We start from the raw sequence: 14,528 nt of genomic DNA on the forward strand, positions 1-14,528 counted from the left end.
AGAGACAGGAACGTTATTCAAACACTGCAAACAAACATTTGTCTCTTTTTCAAAAGTTTAAACTGTGCTCCATGACAAGACAGAGATGACAGTTCCGTCTCACAATTAAAAGAATGCAAACATATCTTCCTCTTCAAAAGGAGTGCGCGTCAGGAGCAGAGCATGTCAGAGAGATAGAGAAAAGCAAACAAATGAATAGGGCTGTTTGGCTTTTAAGTATGCGAAGCACCGCAGCACAAAGCTGTTGAAGGCGGCAGCTCACACCCCCTCCGTCAGGAGCAGAGAAAGAGAGAGAGATAGAGAGAGAGAGAGAGTTTGTTTTTCAATCAAAAATCAGTACGTGCCCTTCGAGCTTTTAAGTATGCGAAGCACCGTGCAGCATGTCGCTTCAGGAAGCAGCTGCACAGAAGGTAGCAACGTGAAGATAATCTTTCAGCATTTTTAGACGAGCGTCCGTATCGTCTAGGCATGCGAACAGCCCCCCTGCTCAATCCCCCTACGTCAGGATCAGAGAAAGTCAGCGCAAGAGAGAGAGAAAAGTAAGTTGGGTAGCTTCTCAGCCATCTGCCAATAGCGTCCCTTGTATGAAATCAACTGGGCAAACCAACTGAGGAAACATGTACCAGAAATTAAAAGACCCATTGTCCGCAGAAATCCGCGAACCAGCAAAAAATCCGCGATATATATTTAAATATGCTTATATATAAAATCCGCGATGGAGTGAAGCCGCGAAAGGCGAAGCACGATATAGCGAGGGATTACTGTATATCTATTGAAGATTTTGGGGTAAAATAACAAACAGCACAGATTTGAATTTGAACTTATAAGTTAACCAATTCTACTGGTGCTACATAGCCGTAATAAAGCCAAGAATTCATTACGTCTGTTTTTAGTAGAACTAATCTACTGCAGGAGTATATGTAAACTGGTTCTGGGTTTTGGTAATGCTATAGAACTTAGTGCTCTACTTAAAAACAAGTTGCATGGGACGAAGTTTTACCTCCTTAGTAATGGTTTGTCCTCTTCAGTGAAAAAAGTAATTGCCTTTCCTCTATTTCCAGCTCTTCCTGTGCGTCCTGTCAATTACAATAATGCAATTTAATGGAGAGATAGTTTACAATCACATTCACTGGTCTACAAAAAATATTTTTTGTTTGCTTCTGGGAACTTCAGAGCAGCCCTTTATTAAGTTTTTTACACTGATTTCATATATGAAATCGGAATTAAGCTAGCGCATTAGGCTTTTGAAATACACATCATTGACGTTTTGACACTTTTGAATATCAATATAATATATCAACATGATATCTGGAGTTGGGACTATGTCCCACCAAAATTGTTTTGATGTGTTTATTCTGAAAACAAACCAGAAGACGATACCAGAGACACATTAAAGTATATTTATGTCAGTTTACCTCAATATAAAAGTGAGGTCAGCGTGCCCAAAAACGTTGGAGGCAATCGCTTTTGCGTTTGTACTGCACATCTGTCTCTCTTTGCAAGAACCAACAGTAGTCACCCATCGCAGTAAATTTTCCCCGATATCAGTTTTACATCACCTTTATATATTGATGAAATCTTTCCCCATGCTCATCTCTGACATTGCTTAGATTTGGTAAAAAAAAGTCGAGATGAGAATGTAAAAAATGTGTCTTCAGTGACATTCTGGCTCCTGTAAGCTAATATACTTTCAGCATATTCTCCACAAGCTCAGTATAATTCTCTGCTCTATGGCTGTCAAGAAAATTCTGGACAACATGCACAAATGAGGGTGCTGATTCAGTTGGCTTCAGTTTCTTTTTGAACTCATCGTCAAGCATCAGTTCACGGATTTCAGGGCCAACAAAAACACCTTCCTTAATTTTGGCTTCACTTTTCTTGAGACCAAACTTATTTCTTAAATGCTGAAATGCATCGCCTTTACTGTCCAGTCACCCTAGTTGTCCAAGACCTGGAACATCATAACTAAAAAACGGGATGTGCTGGACGAAAACGTTTTTCAGATTTGGAGTCAGAAAGTGAAATTTGTTAAAGTACAGGTGAAAGAATCCCAGTAGCAAAATGCTTGTTGACCAGTGAGGAAAAAGCATCAGCTTTCTGACATAGTTTGGAAATAAAATAAGAGCACAAAAAAGTGAAAATACTAAGGCTCCCAGCTTCAAACTTGAGTTGTATCACATGTTCTAAACTTTAAGGTTTGTGTCCACAAAACAAATACTGGAATATTTTTAAGAATAGCTACCAGGTATAGTACATATAACACACTTAAAGCACTTTTAAAGTGTGAGTTCCAGGTTTCCAAATAAGGCAAACACTGGGTACATATAATAGAAATACTTTACCAGGGTGAATCTGGAATGGAGTCGATAAAGCTAAAAAGGATGCAAAATACTATTGTGCAAAATATCAAAATTGTAATAAGACAGAAATAGATTTGGAAGATGGCAAAGATTCTAAAAGCTTCCAGTGATTACTGCAAGTCTGAGTAATTCAAGAAAAATACACAGATCTGTAGGACTTACCAACCCGGTGGATGTATTCAATTGCACTGGTAGGAAAATCATAGTTGATGACCAAGTTGACCCCTTTAAAGTCAATACCTCTAGCCAACAATGCCGTACAAATCAGCACCCAAATCTTCCCAGCTCGAAAACTGGAGACTACATTGTCTCGCTGCAGAACAGAGAAAAGAAATAGCATTCCTAGTAAGTTTACTGTTTTGTATTACTTTTGCAAAATGTGAAAACCTATAGAAATAAAAAGTCTTTTGTATAGCATGTGCTTATAATAAGTAAGCAAACAAGTAGCTTACATAAAAGCCTTTTCAAACAATTTTGATTAACATGCTTCTGAGTATGTTTGTATTACATTAGCCCTACTATGTACTACGGCCATTTAAATTTATATCGTAAAAGGGAAACTCTAAACACCAGCTTCCCAATTCAGAGCAAATAACAATCACTACAAAAAAACATTGCACTACAATTAAATATGAAAAATAATTTATGTTTATTTTTTATTTAAAGATAATGAAAAATTTGCTTGGAGATTGAACAACATTTAAAGAATTGGCATATTTCATCCATGTATCATCAGGAGTTTAGATTTTGGTGTATTTAACCTTACAAGCTCTGGGATATAACCAAGAACTCCCTGCAATGTTTACACTACTTTTACTTCATACCAGGTTTGCCCATTTATTTTTTACAAAACATCACACATGTCTGAGCAAGCCACATTCAGTGCTTGTGAAACACTGGGCCATAGATAAATAAAACCATTTAAAATGAAAAGAGTAATACAGCTTCCTGTATACACACACACACATTATATTATATACTATCACGCACGTGCGCATGGGAGGCAGCTAAAGGGCTTGAGTAAGGGCAGTTCCGAGATATACCGGGATGTGGCAGAGTGCACGGACTCTTTTTCTCCCTTTCCTGTAGACCACTCCCGGGAAATTCCACCTGGCTATCTTGACGTCACTTCCGGGACTGAGCCTATGGAAGGAGACCTTGCTGGCTCCGGCACCTGTGATGTCACATCCGGGATCGAACCAATGGCTGAAGACCTTCATAAGCCCAACCCCTATGATCTCACTTCCTGTCTTCCCCTTTAAAAGCCTGCACCTTTTCCCTATTCCCTCAGTTCTGTTTTGGACTCGGTTATGTGCACATCGGTGTCATATTCATTTAAACAACTTTTGCAGCCAGGAAACCAATTATGCCCCAAACCTTTTTATGACTCTGTGTCGAGTTTGTGACAATACACACTGTAGCTAATGCTTGTGCTCTATATAGGACTAGCACCCCATTCAGAAATAGCAGATGCCTGGTGTCCACTGCTTAGAGGTCATAACAACGTTGTCACAACATAAAGTTGACGTACAAAGTTTCCACCAATTCTAGTACCAGTTGATATGCAACATTAATTTGAGACATTTAGTATATGGATGCAAAGCAATAAGCTGCAGGTAATTATTTCATTACTATTCCCCTTTCTGTGGTTTGGTTTTACTGGCATAATTAATACATTGCTCAACATCAGGTAACCTTAAGTTAGAAACATTAGGTCAAAACAGCAAAATTACTGCAATGACTAATAAAAGTGAGAGATGGGGCTTTGAAAAATGAATAATAATTGAGAATAAATATGTAAAATTGGAAAAATGTAATTGTGCTAAGTTTAATTTGCTATGAACATTTCAACAATGGGTTAAATTACTGAGGTATGTTAGATAGACAGATAGATAGAACTTTATTTGTCCCCAGGGGAAATTTTGGTTTTTTAGGGAAGCTGTTTAAATACATCTAATATATAAAGCAGAGTCTATGTTTGTTTGTCCACCATACAAATCTGCACCGGGCATCCGACTGCCACCAAACTGGGCATGGGGCTGGTTTGTGACCAGGAGGAGGTCATGGGGTATGTGTGGTTGGGAGAAATGTCCTTGGTCAAGTGCAGGACACCTTTTGACCGACACAACGTTCGCAAAAAGTCCCTGTACTTAACATCTGTTGTAACGTGCCGCCATCTTGTCAATGGTAACGGTGGCGCCATCTAGCGGCACGTCTGGTCTCTGTGCATCCCTCTTTACCAATGTTCTTTAAATTGCCAAGACATTGCGGAAGTGTCCAAGAATGAGAAAGCTGACTACTTTCATCACGTGAAAGGGGAACTGCCGTACGGATGTAAAACGTGATGCCCCAGTGTGCGTGACTGGCTTTCCGTATTTGTGGTGCTATTTGCTCGCTTCTGACTCAAAGTAAGATTTCAGTCTTGGTCTTTCTGACTGACTAGTGCAATTTGTTCGCTTTCCGACGTATTGTAAATAACGTTCATTCATCTCACTCTAGTCCTTATTCTGTACGTAATACCAGTGACACTTTATAATTGTCCTGCTTTTCGCTAATATACCCATGCCACCAAAAAAAAGACATGGCATTGGAAAGTCCACTTCCGATGCCACAAAAATGTCTATTTCAAGGCCATCTCAAACATTGTGCAAGATGTCAAGATGTTTTCATACCAAGAATTCAGCTGATTCCAAATGATTTACCCTTTGATTTCAAAAGGCTAGAATTTCCTATTCGTTTGGATTTTGCTATGTGAATTACTAAGGCTGAAGGGCAATCACTCCAAGTTAAAGACATCAATTTTGAAAATCCATGCTTTTCACACGGACAACTCTATGTTACATGTTCTACAGTGGGCAATCCTCACAATTTGTTCATTTTCGGAACCCCAGGACAACACAAAAAATATACTGTATCCAAAGCCTCTAAAATGACCACTTATATTACCTATTACAATAAAATGTCAATCAGAAAAATGTTTGTTCGATTTCCATGTTCTGTTTCTTTGTTTTGGGAAATTCACCAGTTATAGATTCCCGGGCAATGCCGGGTACTCCTGCTAGTAAATGCATAAATAGGTAGATAAATAAATATAAACACACACACTTTGGTCTGAATGACTAAAAAGCATGAAAATTCAAAAGAAAGAAAAGTTCTGACTTGGCTGTCACACTGAGGCATTATGCAGACATATTGCTGTTGGTATAAAGGAGCCCCCATAGCATTTGACACTTCTGCTGAATGATTCGTTACCTGAAAGTCCTCAGTGTTAGTTTGTCAGAGAGAGGATGTGCAGTCTTGTTCATAATGGCACTCAGTTTTGTTTTAATTATTTCCTTCGCTACTACTAGTTTACTAATTATTTAATTTTTGCACAACAGCGTCATCTGCCTTGGCATGGGCAGTGCATCACCTGCACCATAATGCAGAAACATTCCTGGCCCTCCACATGAAGCGGCCAGCAACCTTTCTCTAGTGATGCTTCAATCAATTGGCAGCCGATCTAAAATTTGTTCAATTTTCACTCCAGATGACTTAGTGACTAGTAAATTGGTTGATCTCAAAAATGAGTTTTTTTTTTCATCATCTGCATTTCTATTACAGTATTAAGGTACCATTGAGAAATGCAAGTGTTATTGCTGCTGGAATGTCATTTTCATTAAAATTTTCCTTCATTGCTTAATAAACAAAGAGCTTGTTAACTTAAATACATAAATTTGTATTTATGTGTAAACTTCAGCATGTTAGACTTAAATCTTCCCAATAAACATTTTAAAGATTTTATATGAAGTTGTTTTCTTATAATTATGACAAGCATATTTTTTCTTTTATGATATATGTATTATGGAGAAATATTTTGTGTACAGTATATTATTTATTAGTTAAAATATTTTAAAGGGGATTTTATTTTAGCATTTTTATATGGTCTCTGAACAATAAGCCTACTGAATTTCATTTTATTAAAAATTAACAGTGGTTTAATTGCAAAAAAAATTTAAACACTTTAATACACAGCAGGCTATGCAGGAGTTTTGTGGAAAAAAGAAAAAAAAAAGAAGGGAAGGCAATAGGAGAACAGTTCTGATAAGTTAAACCTCAAGGAGAGAAAAAAAAAAAAACTGGGAACATAATTCAAATTATCATTAACAGAAATAGACTGTGCAGAGTACTTTATTGTAGCTTCCCAAATTTACAACTAAAACATTGTATTTTTCACTTGTGATGCCCCAGTTTAAATGACATATTAGTTGAGTTTGAGCGTGGAAGTAACTTATCTATCATATATTATGTATCTTGTATATATAAATCTAAATTTTAAGTTTAGCTACATAAAAATAAACTAATTCAACCCCCCCCCCCCCTCCAACACACACATACAGCTAAATAAATTAAATGGAACACTGAAAAGAAACCTGAGGCAATTTATAAACATCCAGGGAAAGTACTGTACTTAATATTGTGACAATGTACACAGTAGGTGTAGATCATAGGTCATAGTGATTATGACATTGTATTTCCAACTAATTTTGTATTTAAATATACCTATTCAGTATTCTTCTAATTTCTTAAAAAATACTTCAGGTGTTGATGGCACCTAAATCCTTGTCAGTGTTAGGACTAATACAAGGTTTTTCCAATGGAAGGCTGCTTGTGGACTTCGTTTTTTAAATTCTTCTACAGAAAAACAAGATATTATTTACATGATCGAGAAGGACATGATCCAAAAAGACAGGTAGTCAAATTCATCCTTTACTTTTTAAAGTACCATAGATACTCTCGTATAAGTCGAAAAATTTATGCCTTAAAATTCATTCAAAAAAACAGGGTCGACTTATCCGCGGGGCAACACAATTGTCCACAGAATCATGGTCTTTGAAATAATTATAAGCCAGCAATACTATTGCTAATTAGCTAGTTTTTTTTCTAATTTCATTTAATAATTCTTTAAACTGTGAAATACTTGAATTTGAGTATTAGCTTTTGCAGGTTTTGGATAACAAACATACCATTAGCTGCCACGTGCAACTAGATTTGGAATCAAAAGAACCAAGGCAACGCACGCTATCAATGCAATGCAAGCGCAGCCCGCGATTCAAAAAATTTTTCTGCCTACCTGTTTGCCTCGTCTGACAGTAGCTGAAAAGCAGCATCAGGAGAGAGCAGCCTGAAGTAGTCCAGCAGCGGGTGATCTGTCGTGTCCAACAGCAAGCCATGCTGTCTTGTGAAGTCCGGTAGCCAGTTCGGCTCCCACGGATCAATGTCTGGGTATTCCTCCCACGCGAACCTTGCCGTAGGTGCATCGGCTGCGCGAATGCGTTCAGCTGGCAGGGCATCGGCTGGTGTCCGATCACCTGATGCCGGCTTCTCACTCTCTTGCTCGATTCCTGATCACTGTCAATAAAATCCGATTCTGAAAAATCAGAGTCCGACTCAGCGATAATGTGCAAAACATCGTCTGCCGAGTGTTTTCTTTTCTGCACTCGCTTCGCTCCCTTGTGACATATCGACGCCATCTTGCCTTTGTTTACATTTTGTTTACATTTCGCAACTCACGCACACGCAAGGATTAGTTGCCGAGTCAATGAGTCTAGCATTTCTCCAAGCACAGAGGGAATGCCTGTGACGTGACAGTGAGTTTTGTCACCATTAACAGCGAGTTTTGTCACCATTAACAGCTGATTGTCACCCTCTATCTCTGATAGCTGTCAAGTTTTACCCTCGACTTATACGCGGGTCATAACAAATTTCGTAATTTTCGGCTTAATAATACACTCGACTTATCTACGAGATTGACTAATACGCGAGTATCTACGGTACTTTTTGTTGAATAAACACATGGACTTGTGGTAAGCTTTTCTTTGTGTTAATAATGTAGCATACCAGCAACACAGTCATCTGTATTTTAAGAAGTTATACAGTATGTAGTTAATAAAAGTTGCAGACATACCTGCTGCTGTGTTCGTTCAGCATGGATCACATCAACATTTATTCCATCATATATCAATTCATGGAAAAGCTCCTTTGCTCTTACTATAGACTGTACAAACACTAATACTGGAGGCAAAAATCCCTGTTGGGTTACGAAAGAAACAAGTTAAGCAAAAATGCTATTAAAAACAAAAATCAACCCAAAAGTCAGGCCACATCTAACCCAGGAAATGTTTTCTTGTATCATACTAGCAACTGAAACACTGATACATTAAGATACAATTAAAAATTCAACTCCCACCTTTTTCACAAGGTCCCTCATTGCAACCAATTTTCCATTTTCAGTCCCAACAAACAGAAGCTCTTGCTCAACCATATCTGTGGCTGCATTCCTAGTGAGAACAAAAGGCAGATGAACATTACCATTACACTGCCTTCTGGCGTTTGTCTACTGTACTTAATGTACAATTGTAGCACAACAACAAAACTGGAATTCCAAACACTAGTAAACTGAACAAATTACCACTACTTGTGAAAAGGGAAAGCAAGATTTAATTCTCACCTCTGTCCAACATAGACAGACACCATGTTGTCCAAGTTCAGTTTGCACCACTGCTCTACATCTGAAGCAAACGTTGCACTGAACATGGCATGTCTCACAAGATGGGAAGAGCAAGCCAAGAAAATGGTGGCCAGTTGGTCTCTGAAACCAGTCTTCCCCTCCTCAAACAGCTTATCTGATTCATCAACTACCATCCACTCCACACTGCAGAAAAGGCAAGTATCAAATAAAAAGTAACTGTACACCTTCAGGATGACAGTCCCATTTTGAAAAGACAATTCATTAGAAAAGAAAGAAACAGCCTGAAATTACTTTTCGCTCATGCCCAAACCAAATTAAAACAAGCAGAATATATAATGCAAAATATACTTTTTCAATTTAAATAAAATACATGATTCATGCGTGATGATGTGACCAATCCGCTGTAAGTTGCAATAGTTTTTTAACCTGTAGTGTCACACACTTGACTGAGTTAGAAATGGTACCAAGATTTACAATTTTTAATATAGTACCATAACTAATTTAAATAAAAGAATTGTAACTAATTGTAACTGAAACGGCTGCAGTTTTTCATCCAACCAGCCATCCATTTTCTAACCGGTTTATCTTTATTTGTGGCCAATTTACAATGGTGACAGAGTGAGCTGATCCATATATTAATTTCAAAATAAAGATGATTCAATGTTTCAGAACTTGTACATTTGCCAGACATTTGTATGGCTCAGCTTGTAATAATTTGAAACACAAGGGAAATATCTCTAATAATCACAGGGAAATGTGTCAATATCAATTTATTTATAGAGCACATTTAAAACAACATCAGCAATGCTGTAGACAAAGTGCTTTACATTAAAAAAATACAATGAACATAAATAAAATAAATAGAAATAAACAACATATAGCCAGCAGTGAGTTAAAAAATAGAAAGATGACTAAAAGTAAGGCAACCATCAGTATCAGTGAAGGTCTTTGAAAACCAGAGAACAGAAATGGGTCTTCAATCTAGTTTTAAACAGTTCAATTGAAGGTGACTCCTTAATGTAATGAGGTAAACAGTTCCACAGATGAGGTGCAGCAGCTCCAAAAGCCCTGCCCCCCTTAGTTTTACACTTAGTGCAAGGGATCATAAGAGGCAACGGACTGGTAGATCTAAGCTCTCTGGATGACTGGTGTAAAACACACAATTCAGATAAACAGCCAGTAGCATACCCATGTAATGATTTAAAAACTAGCACCAAAATTTTGAAGTCAATTCTGATAACAGGCAGCCAGTGTAAAGAAGCTAATATTGAAGAAACACAATCAAAAAACGGGCAGCAGCATTCCAAACCAACTGCAACCTGTGTTATCAAGAATTTGCTGATCCCAGAATACAATGAGTTACATTAATCAAGTAATAAAATGTGGTCAGCAAGACTGTTAAAATAGCATACTTCACTGATGAAAATAAATCAACAAATGCTGACTTTGTGTAGTTCATTAAAATTTTGAAGCCAAAGTAATTTTCATTAGTGTAACAACTAAAACATGACAAATGAAGAGTAAAATACAACACATATCAGAATGACACTGGAGCAAAAATGGTGCTGTCTCCAGTTAAGAGTAATGACTGCAGTTATAGTCAGTCAAGCTCAGTGGATTTGTACATAGGCTTTGGCCTTAAAAATGTCAAATCACTTATATTATTTGATACAAACAACAATGATTGGTTTGGCCATGGTGTGATGTGGGACCAACACAAAAATCATGCATCACTCAAAAATGGCTATACCTTGGCACAATTTAAAATACTGGCTTATGAAGTTTCACACATTTCATTGAAAGGGCCAACACCACAAAAACCAAAACAGCGGAGTGGATGTTCATGAAATTTTGCATGTATATTACAGTTAAGAGCGGCACGGTGGTGCAGTGGGAAGCGCTGCTGCCTCGCAGTTGGGAGACCTGGGTTCGCTTCTCGGGTCGTCCCTGCATGGAGTTTGCATGTTCTCCCCGTGTCTGTGTGGGTTTCCTCTGGGCGCTCCGGTTTCCTCCCACAGTCCAAAGACATGCTGGTTAGGTGGACTGGCGATTCTAAATTGGCCCTAGTGTGTGCTTAGTGTGTGGGTGTGTGTCCTGTGGTGGGTTGGCACCCTGCCCGGGATTGGTTCCTGCCTTGTGCCCTGTGTTGGCTGGGATTGGCTCCAGCAGACCCCCGTAACCCTGTGTTCAGATTCAGCGGGTTGGACAATGGATGGATGGATATTACAGTTAACCCAGTGTAACAAAGTATATTGAAGTGAGTTGAACAGAGGTTCAATAGAGGGAACAACACAAAAAGTTGTAGTTTTACCTGTCTTACATACCAGTGACTCGATTATTCAATAAGCCATCCAGTTTATTCATGTGATTTAGTCATTTATTTAAGGAAGCACAGTAAACCAGGATATACAAAGCAGTGTTCATGATTCCAACTCAGCAAAGAAGTTACCTCAATTATGGAATCCAACCATTCACAAAAATAAATTCTTGACTCATGAGAGCTAAGAAATTGATAGGTTTTATGCAGGTAGATGATTGGTGGGAAACTTGCATTTTAGTCTACACTGACAAAAGTGTCAACATTTAAACAACTAAGGCAAACATTTACTTTCTTGCTTTAACACATTATATTAATATGTCTGGGCACTTTGGCTATTTCTTTATAAACCCTATGATGAAGCATATAAATCCTACCATTTTTTCACTGGAGAGAAATCCCCAAAACCTCCATCATCCAGCACTGCCCCCATCCCCAGCAAACAAAGTTCAGGCTCTGCATGCATATCAAAGCACTCAAAGAATAAAACAATTATTGAAAATTTTTCTGAGTTTCACCTGCTAAGATCAATTCCTGGCGGGTCTTGATTCAGAAGGTAGATCAGCCTGTTAGGTGTTGTTACTAAGATGTCTAGTACACACACACAAAAAAAAAAAAAAAAAAAAAAAGGAAGAAGAAGCAGCAATCAAGAACAAATTCACAGTAACAACACTTGAATGCAACACTTGTTAAGCACTGACAAAGTGAAAATTACTACATCTGGCAATTTACAAATTTGAGAGGTGTCTCTGTACACCTCCAAAACTGTAGATGATTTTGTATTCAATTAACCACTTGCACAGTAAGGGGTTTTATGGACTTGTTGCATTTAAATTACATACCCAAAAATAAATGGCTAATTTTCTGTTTATGTAATAAAGCAGATGCAAATGGCGGAACAGTAGTGAGCATAACATTCCAAATTTTTAAAATACATCCTATATATGATTAAAACCCTTTGTTTACATCAATTAAATTTTAAAATTAGGGATTTCTTTTCAAAAAAACTGGATTTTTCAGCACATAACCAAGACAATTTATGATGCACAACCCTGGAATCAATATTCTTTTGTGCTCCAATCAGTCAGCTACCATTGTACTAAGTTTAGATATAATATCCCATAGCACTGCAAAGTTAAACTGTTTGACACTAGGTGTTTCACTTTTTAGAAACATTAAATCTCTTGCACCTAGTCAATCTTGTACCTAAACTGTGATGTGCAGAGTAGTGCGGTGTGGAGTGGCGCAGAGTGATTTAGTGTCATTAGACTGAAGAGCCATCCTCCATGAAAGTTTGTGCTACGTAAATCAGTGACACTCGGTGGAGGGTCCATCTAAGAAACTGCAAGGAGCTGCTTGGCCCTGCACTATACAAATATTCTGTGAAAGTGAATCCCCTGTGAAAGTTTGTGCAGCGCGATTCAGTGATAAAGTGGAAGAGAGACTGGGATCCCCAAATGAAGCTATGATTAGTAGCATGGCGCAGCATTATACGAATACAGTACATTCGATTGAAGAGTGGTCCCCCATGCAAGTTTCTACAGTGACATTCAATCAAAGGGTTTCTCGTGTAAGCCTTCAAGCAAGTACACAAAGAGGTTGAAAATAATGGACACAGGAAGAACGTTCAGCACAGAGCGTTCCAGATATGGTAACTGAACCCATATGCTTGAACTGTAAAAGTGCATGCAGCGACACTTTAAAGTTATACTAAGGAGTACTTACAAATCAAGCATAGCCTCGGGTCTTCTTCAATAGGTAAACTGTGACTCAAGGTCTTCACATTCCATATTACTAGCATTCTGTAACTTTTCTAGAACATCCTCAAAAGTCTTACTGCATGTTAGCCAAACAATCCACATACACTCTCACAAGTGTCAATGCAAAAATGCATAAAGATTACCTGTTGCATAAGCAATATATTTCCTGACTTTTACTTATGGCTGTGACACGTAGCACAAGTGACCAATCACAGACAGCTATACATCATTGAAATTGTCTGAAACTTAACTATCCAATGACACAGAGTCTTTTACTGCATGTGGCATGGCATAGGTGGGACCTTTGCTAAATGCAGATTTACTCGGCAGTGATGTACTGCTTGCCTTAGCATATCTTCTTATATAATACACTATTGTTGCTGTCCGTTTGTCTGTCCTGGATTTTAAATCACCTGTAGCTCGCACGCCGTTTGACCTATTGACCTGAAATTTGGTACACATATACTACGTGGCGTCTACTACCTGCTTTTGGGATAATGATTGACCTCCAAGGTTATTCCTCTTTTTATTTTATTGTAGAATCAACTCATGGCAGCAGGCAGAAGGGCGGCCATGCAGCACATGCTCCCATCTCCCTTACCACTTCATATCTTAAATCATTCTTGAGGCAGATTGAAGACTTAAGTGCCAGCTTAAGTGAAAAATTAAGTAAAACGTACTAAGTAATTGCAACACAAACACTGATTTAATCAGTTTTAACACAAAAAGATGCTGACAAAGAAAAGAAGAAGCGGGCTGCTAGGATGAAGAAAAAAAAAAGAGCTGTTCAGGAAGCATCAAGCGCATCAACCTCTGAGCAAATGAATGCTAAACGTACAGAGAAAGAGTATGAAAACTATAAATGCTCAAGTCAAGTGTATTCACTGCACATTATCATGCAGTATGCCGTTACTGGTACAATATATGTGCAAATCACATATTTTACAAATGAAATAATGCAGGCAACATGTAAACTTATGATTTATCTGAAAGAAGAGACCCTTGGGTAAGTAAAAATACCATTAAAGCTTTTGATTGAGTTATGGGTTTACTGCAACACACAAACAACTTTGAAATATGCCAGAGGAAAACCTCTTTCATATAGTGGCTACAAACTAAAAGGTAAACAATGCTCAGTTACATTTTTAACATAAAAGCAAAAAAACTACATTAAGAGCAGAGATAAAAAAAATCCGTGAATGCTTAAAAGTTAATTGTACTACAGTATTAAATTTAACCAACTTGATATTCAAGCTTCATGTAAGTCAGAGTAATAAAAAGAATTAGATTAAATAAAAACCACATACAGTCATGAAAAAGTTTGGGAACCCCCTCTCCTCCTGCATAATAATTTACTCTCCTTTCAACAAAAAAGATAACAGTGGTATGTGTTTCATTTGCTAGGAACATCTGAGTACTGTGGTGTTTTCCGAACAAAGATTTTTAGTGAAGCAGTATTTAGTTGTATGAAGTTAATTCAAATGTAAAAAGTAGCTATGCAAAAATTTGGGTCCCCTTGTAATTTTGCTGATTTGAATGCATGTAACTGCTCAATACTGATTACTTGCAACACCAAATTG

General features: G+C 37.7%; 1 protein-coding gene across 4 annotated transcripts in view; it reads right to left on the bottom strand.

The window, feature by feature from the left end:
* The window catches only part of ddx52 (DEAD (Asp-Glu-Ala-Asp) box polypeptide 52), a 43,938-nt gene that overhangs the window by 12,270 nt on the left and 17,140 nt on the right, over positions 1 to 14,528 (bottom strand). For all 4 annotated transcript variants that reach the window (XM_051930404.1, XM_028806604.2, XM_051930405.1 and 1 more), the window contains 6 exons: positions 11,707 to 11,779; positions 8,851 to 9,054; positions 8,590 to 8,680; positions 8,308 to 8,430; positions 2,523 to 2,673; positions 1,001 to 1,076 (listed from right to left, as the gene is read on the bottom strand). In XM_051930404.1, coding sequence (XP_051786364.1) covers positions 1,001 to 1,076; positions 2,523 to 2,673; positions 8,308 to 8,430; positions 8,590 to 8,680; positions 8,851 to 9,054; positions 11,707 to 11,779 — 718 coding nt within the window. The remainder of the gene's footprint in view (positions 1 to 1,000; positions 1,077 to 2,522; positions 2,674 to 8,307; positions 8,431 to 8,589; positions 8,681 to 8,850; positions 9,055 to 11,706; positions 11,780 to 14,528) is intronic.

This window comes from Erpetoichthys calabaricus, chromosome 8 (genome assembly GCF_900747795.2).
Source record: "Erpetoichthys calabaricus chromosome 8, fErpCal1.3, whole genome shotgun sequence".
Taxonomy (NCBI): Eukaryota; Metazoa; Chordata; class Cladistia; order Polypteriformes; family Polypteridae; genus Erpetoichthys; species Erpetoichthys calabaricus.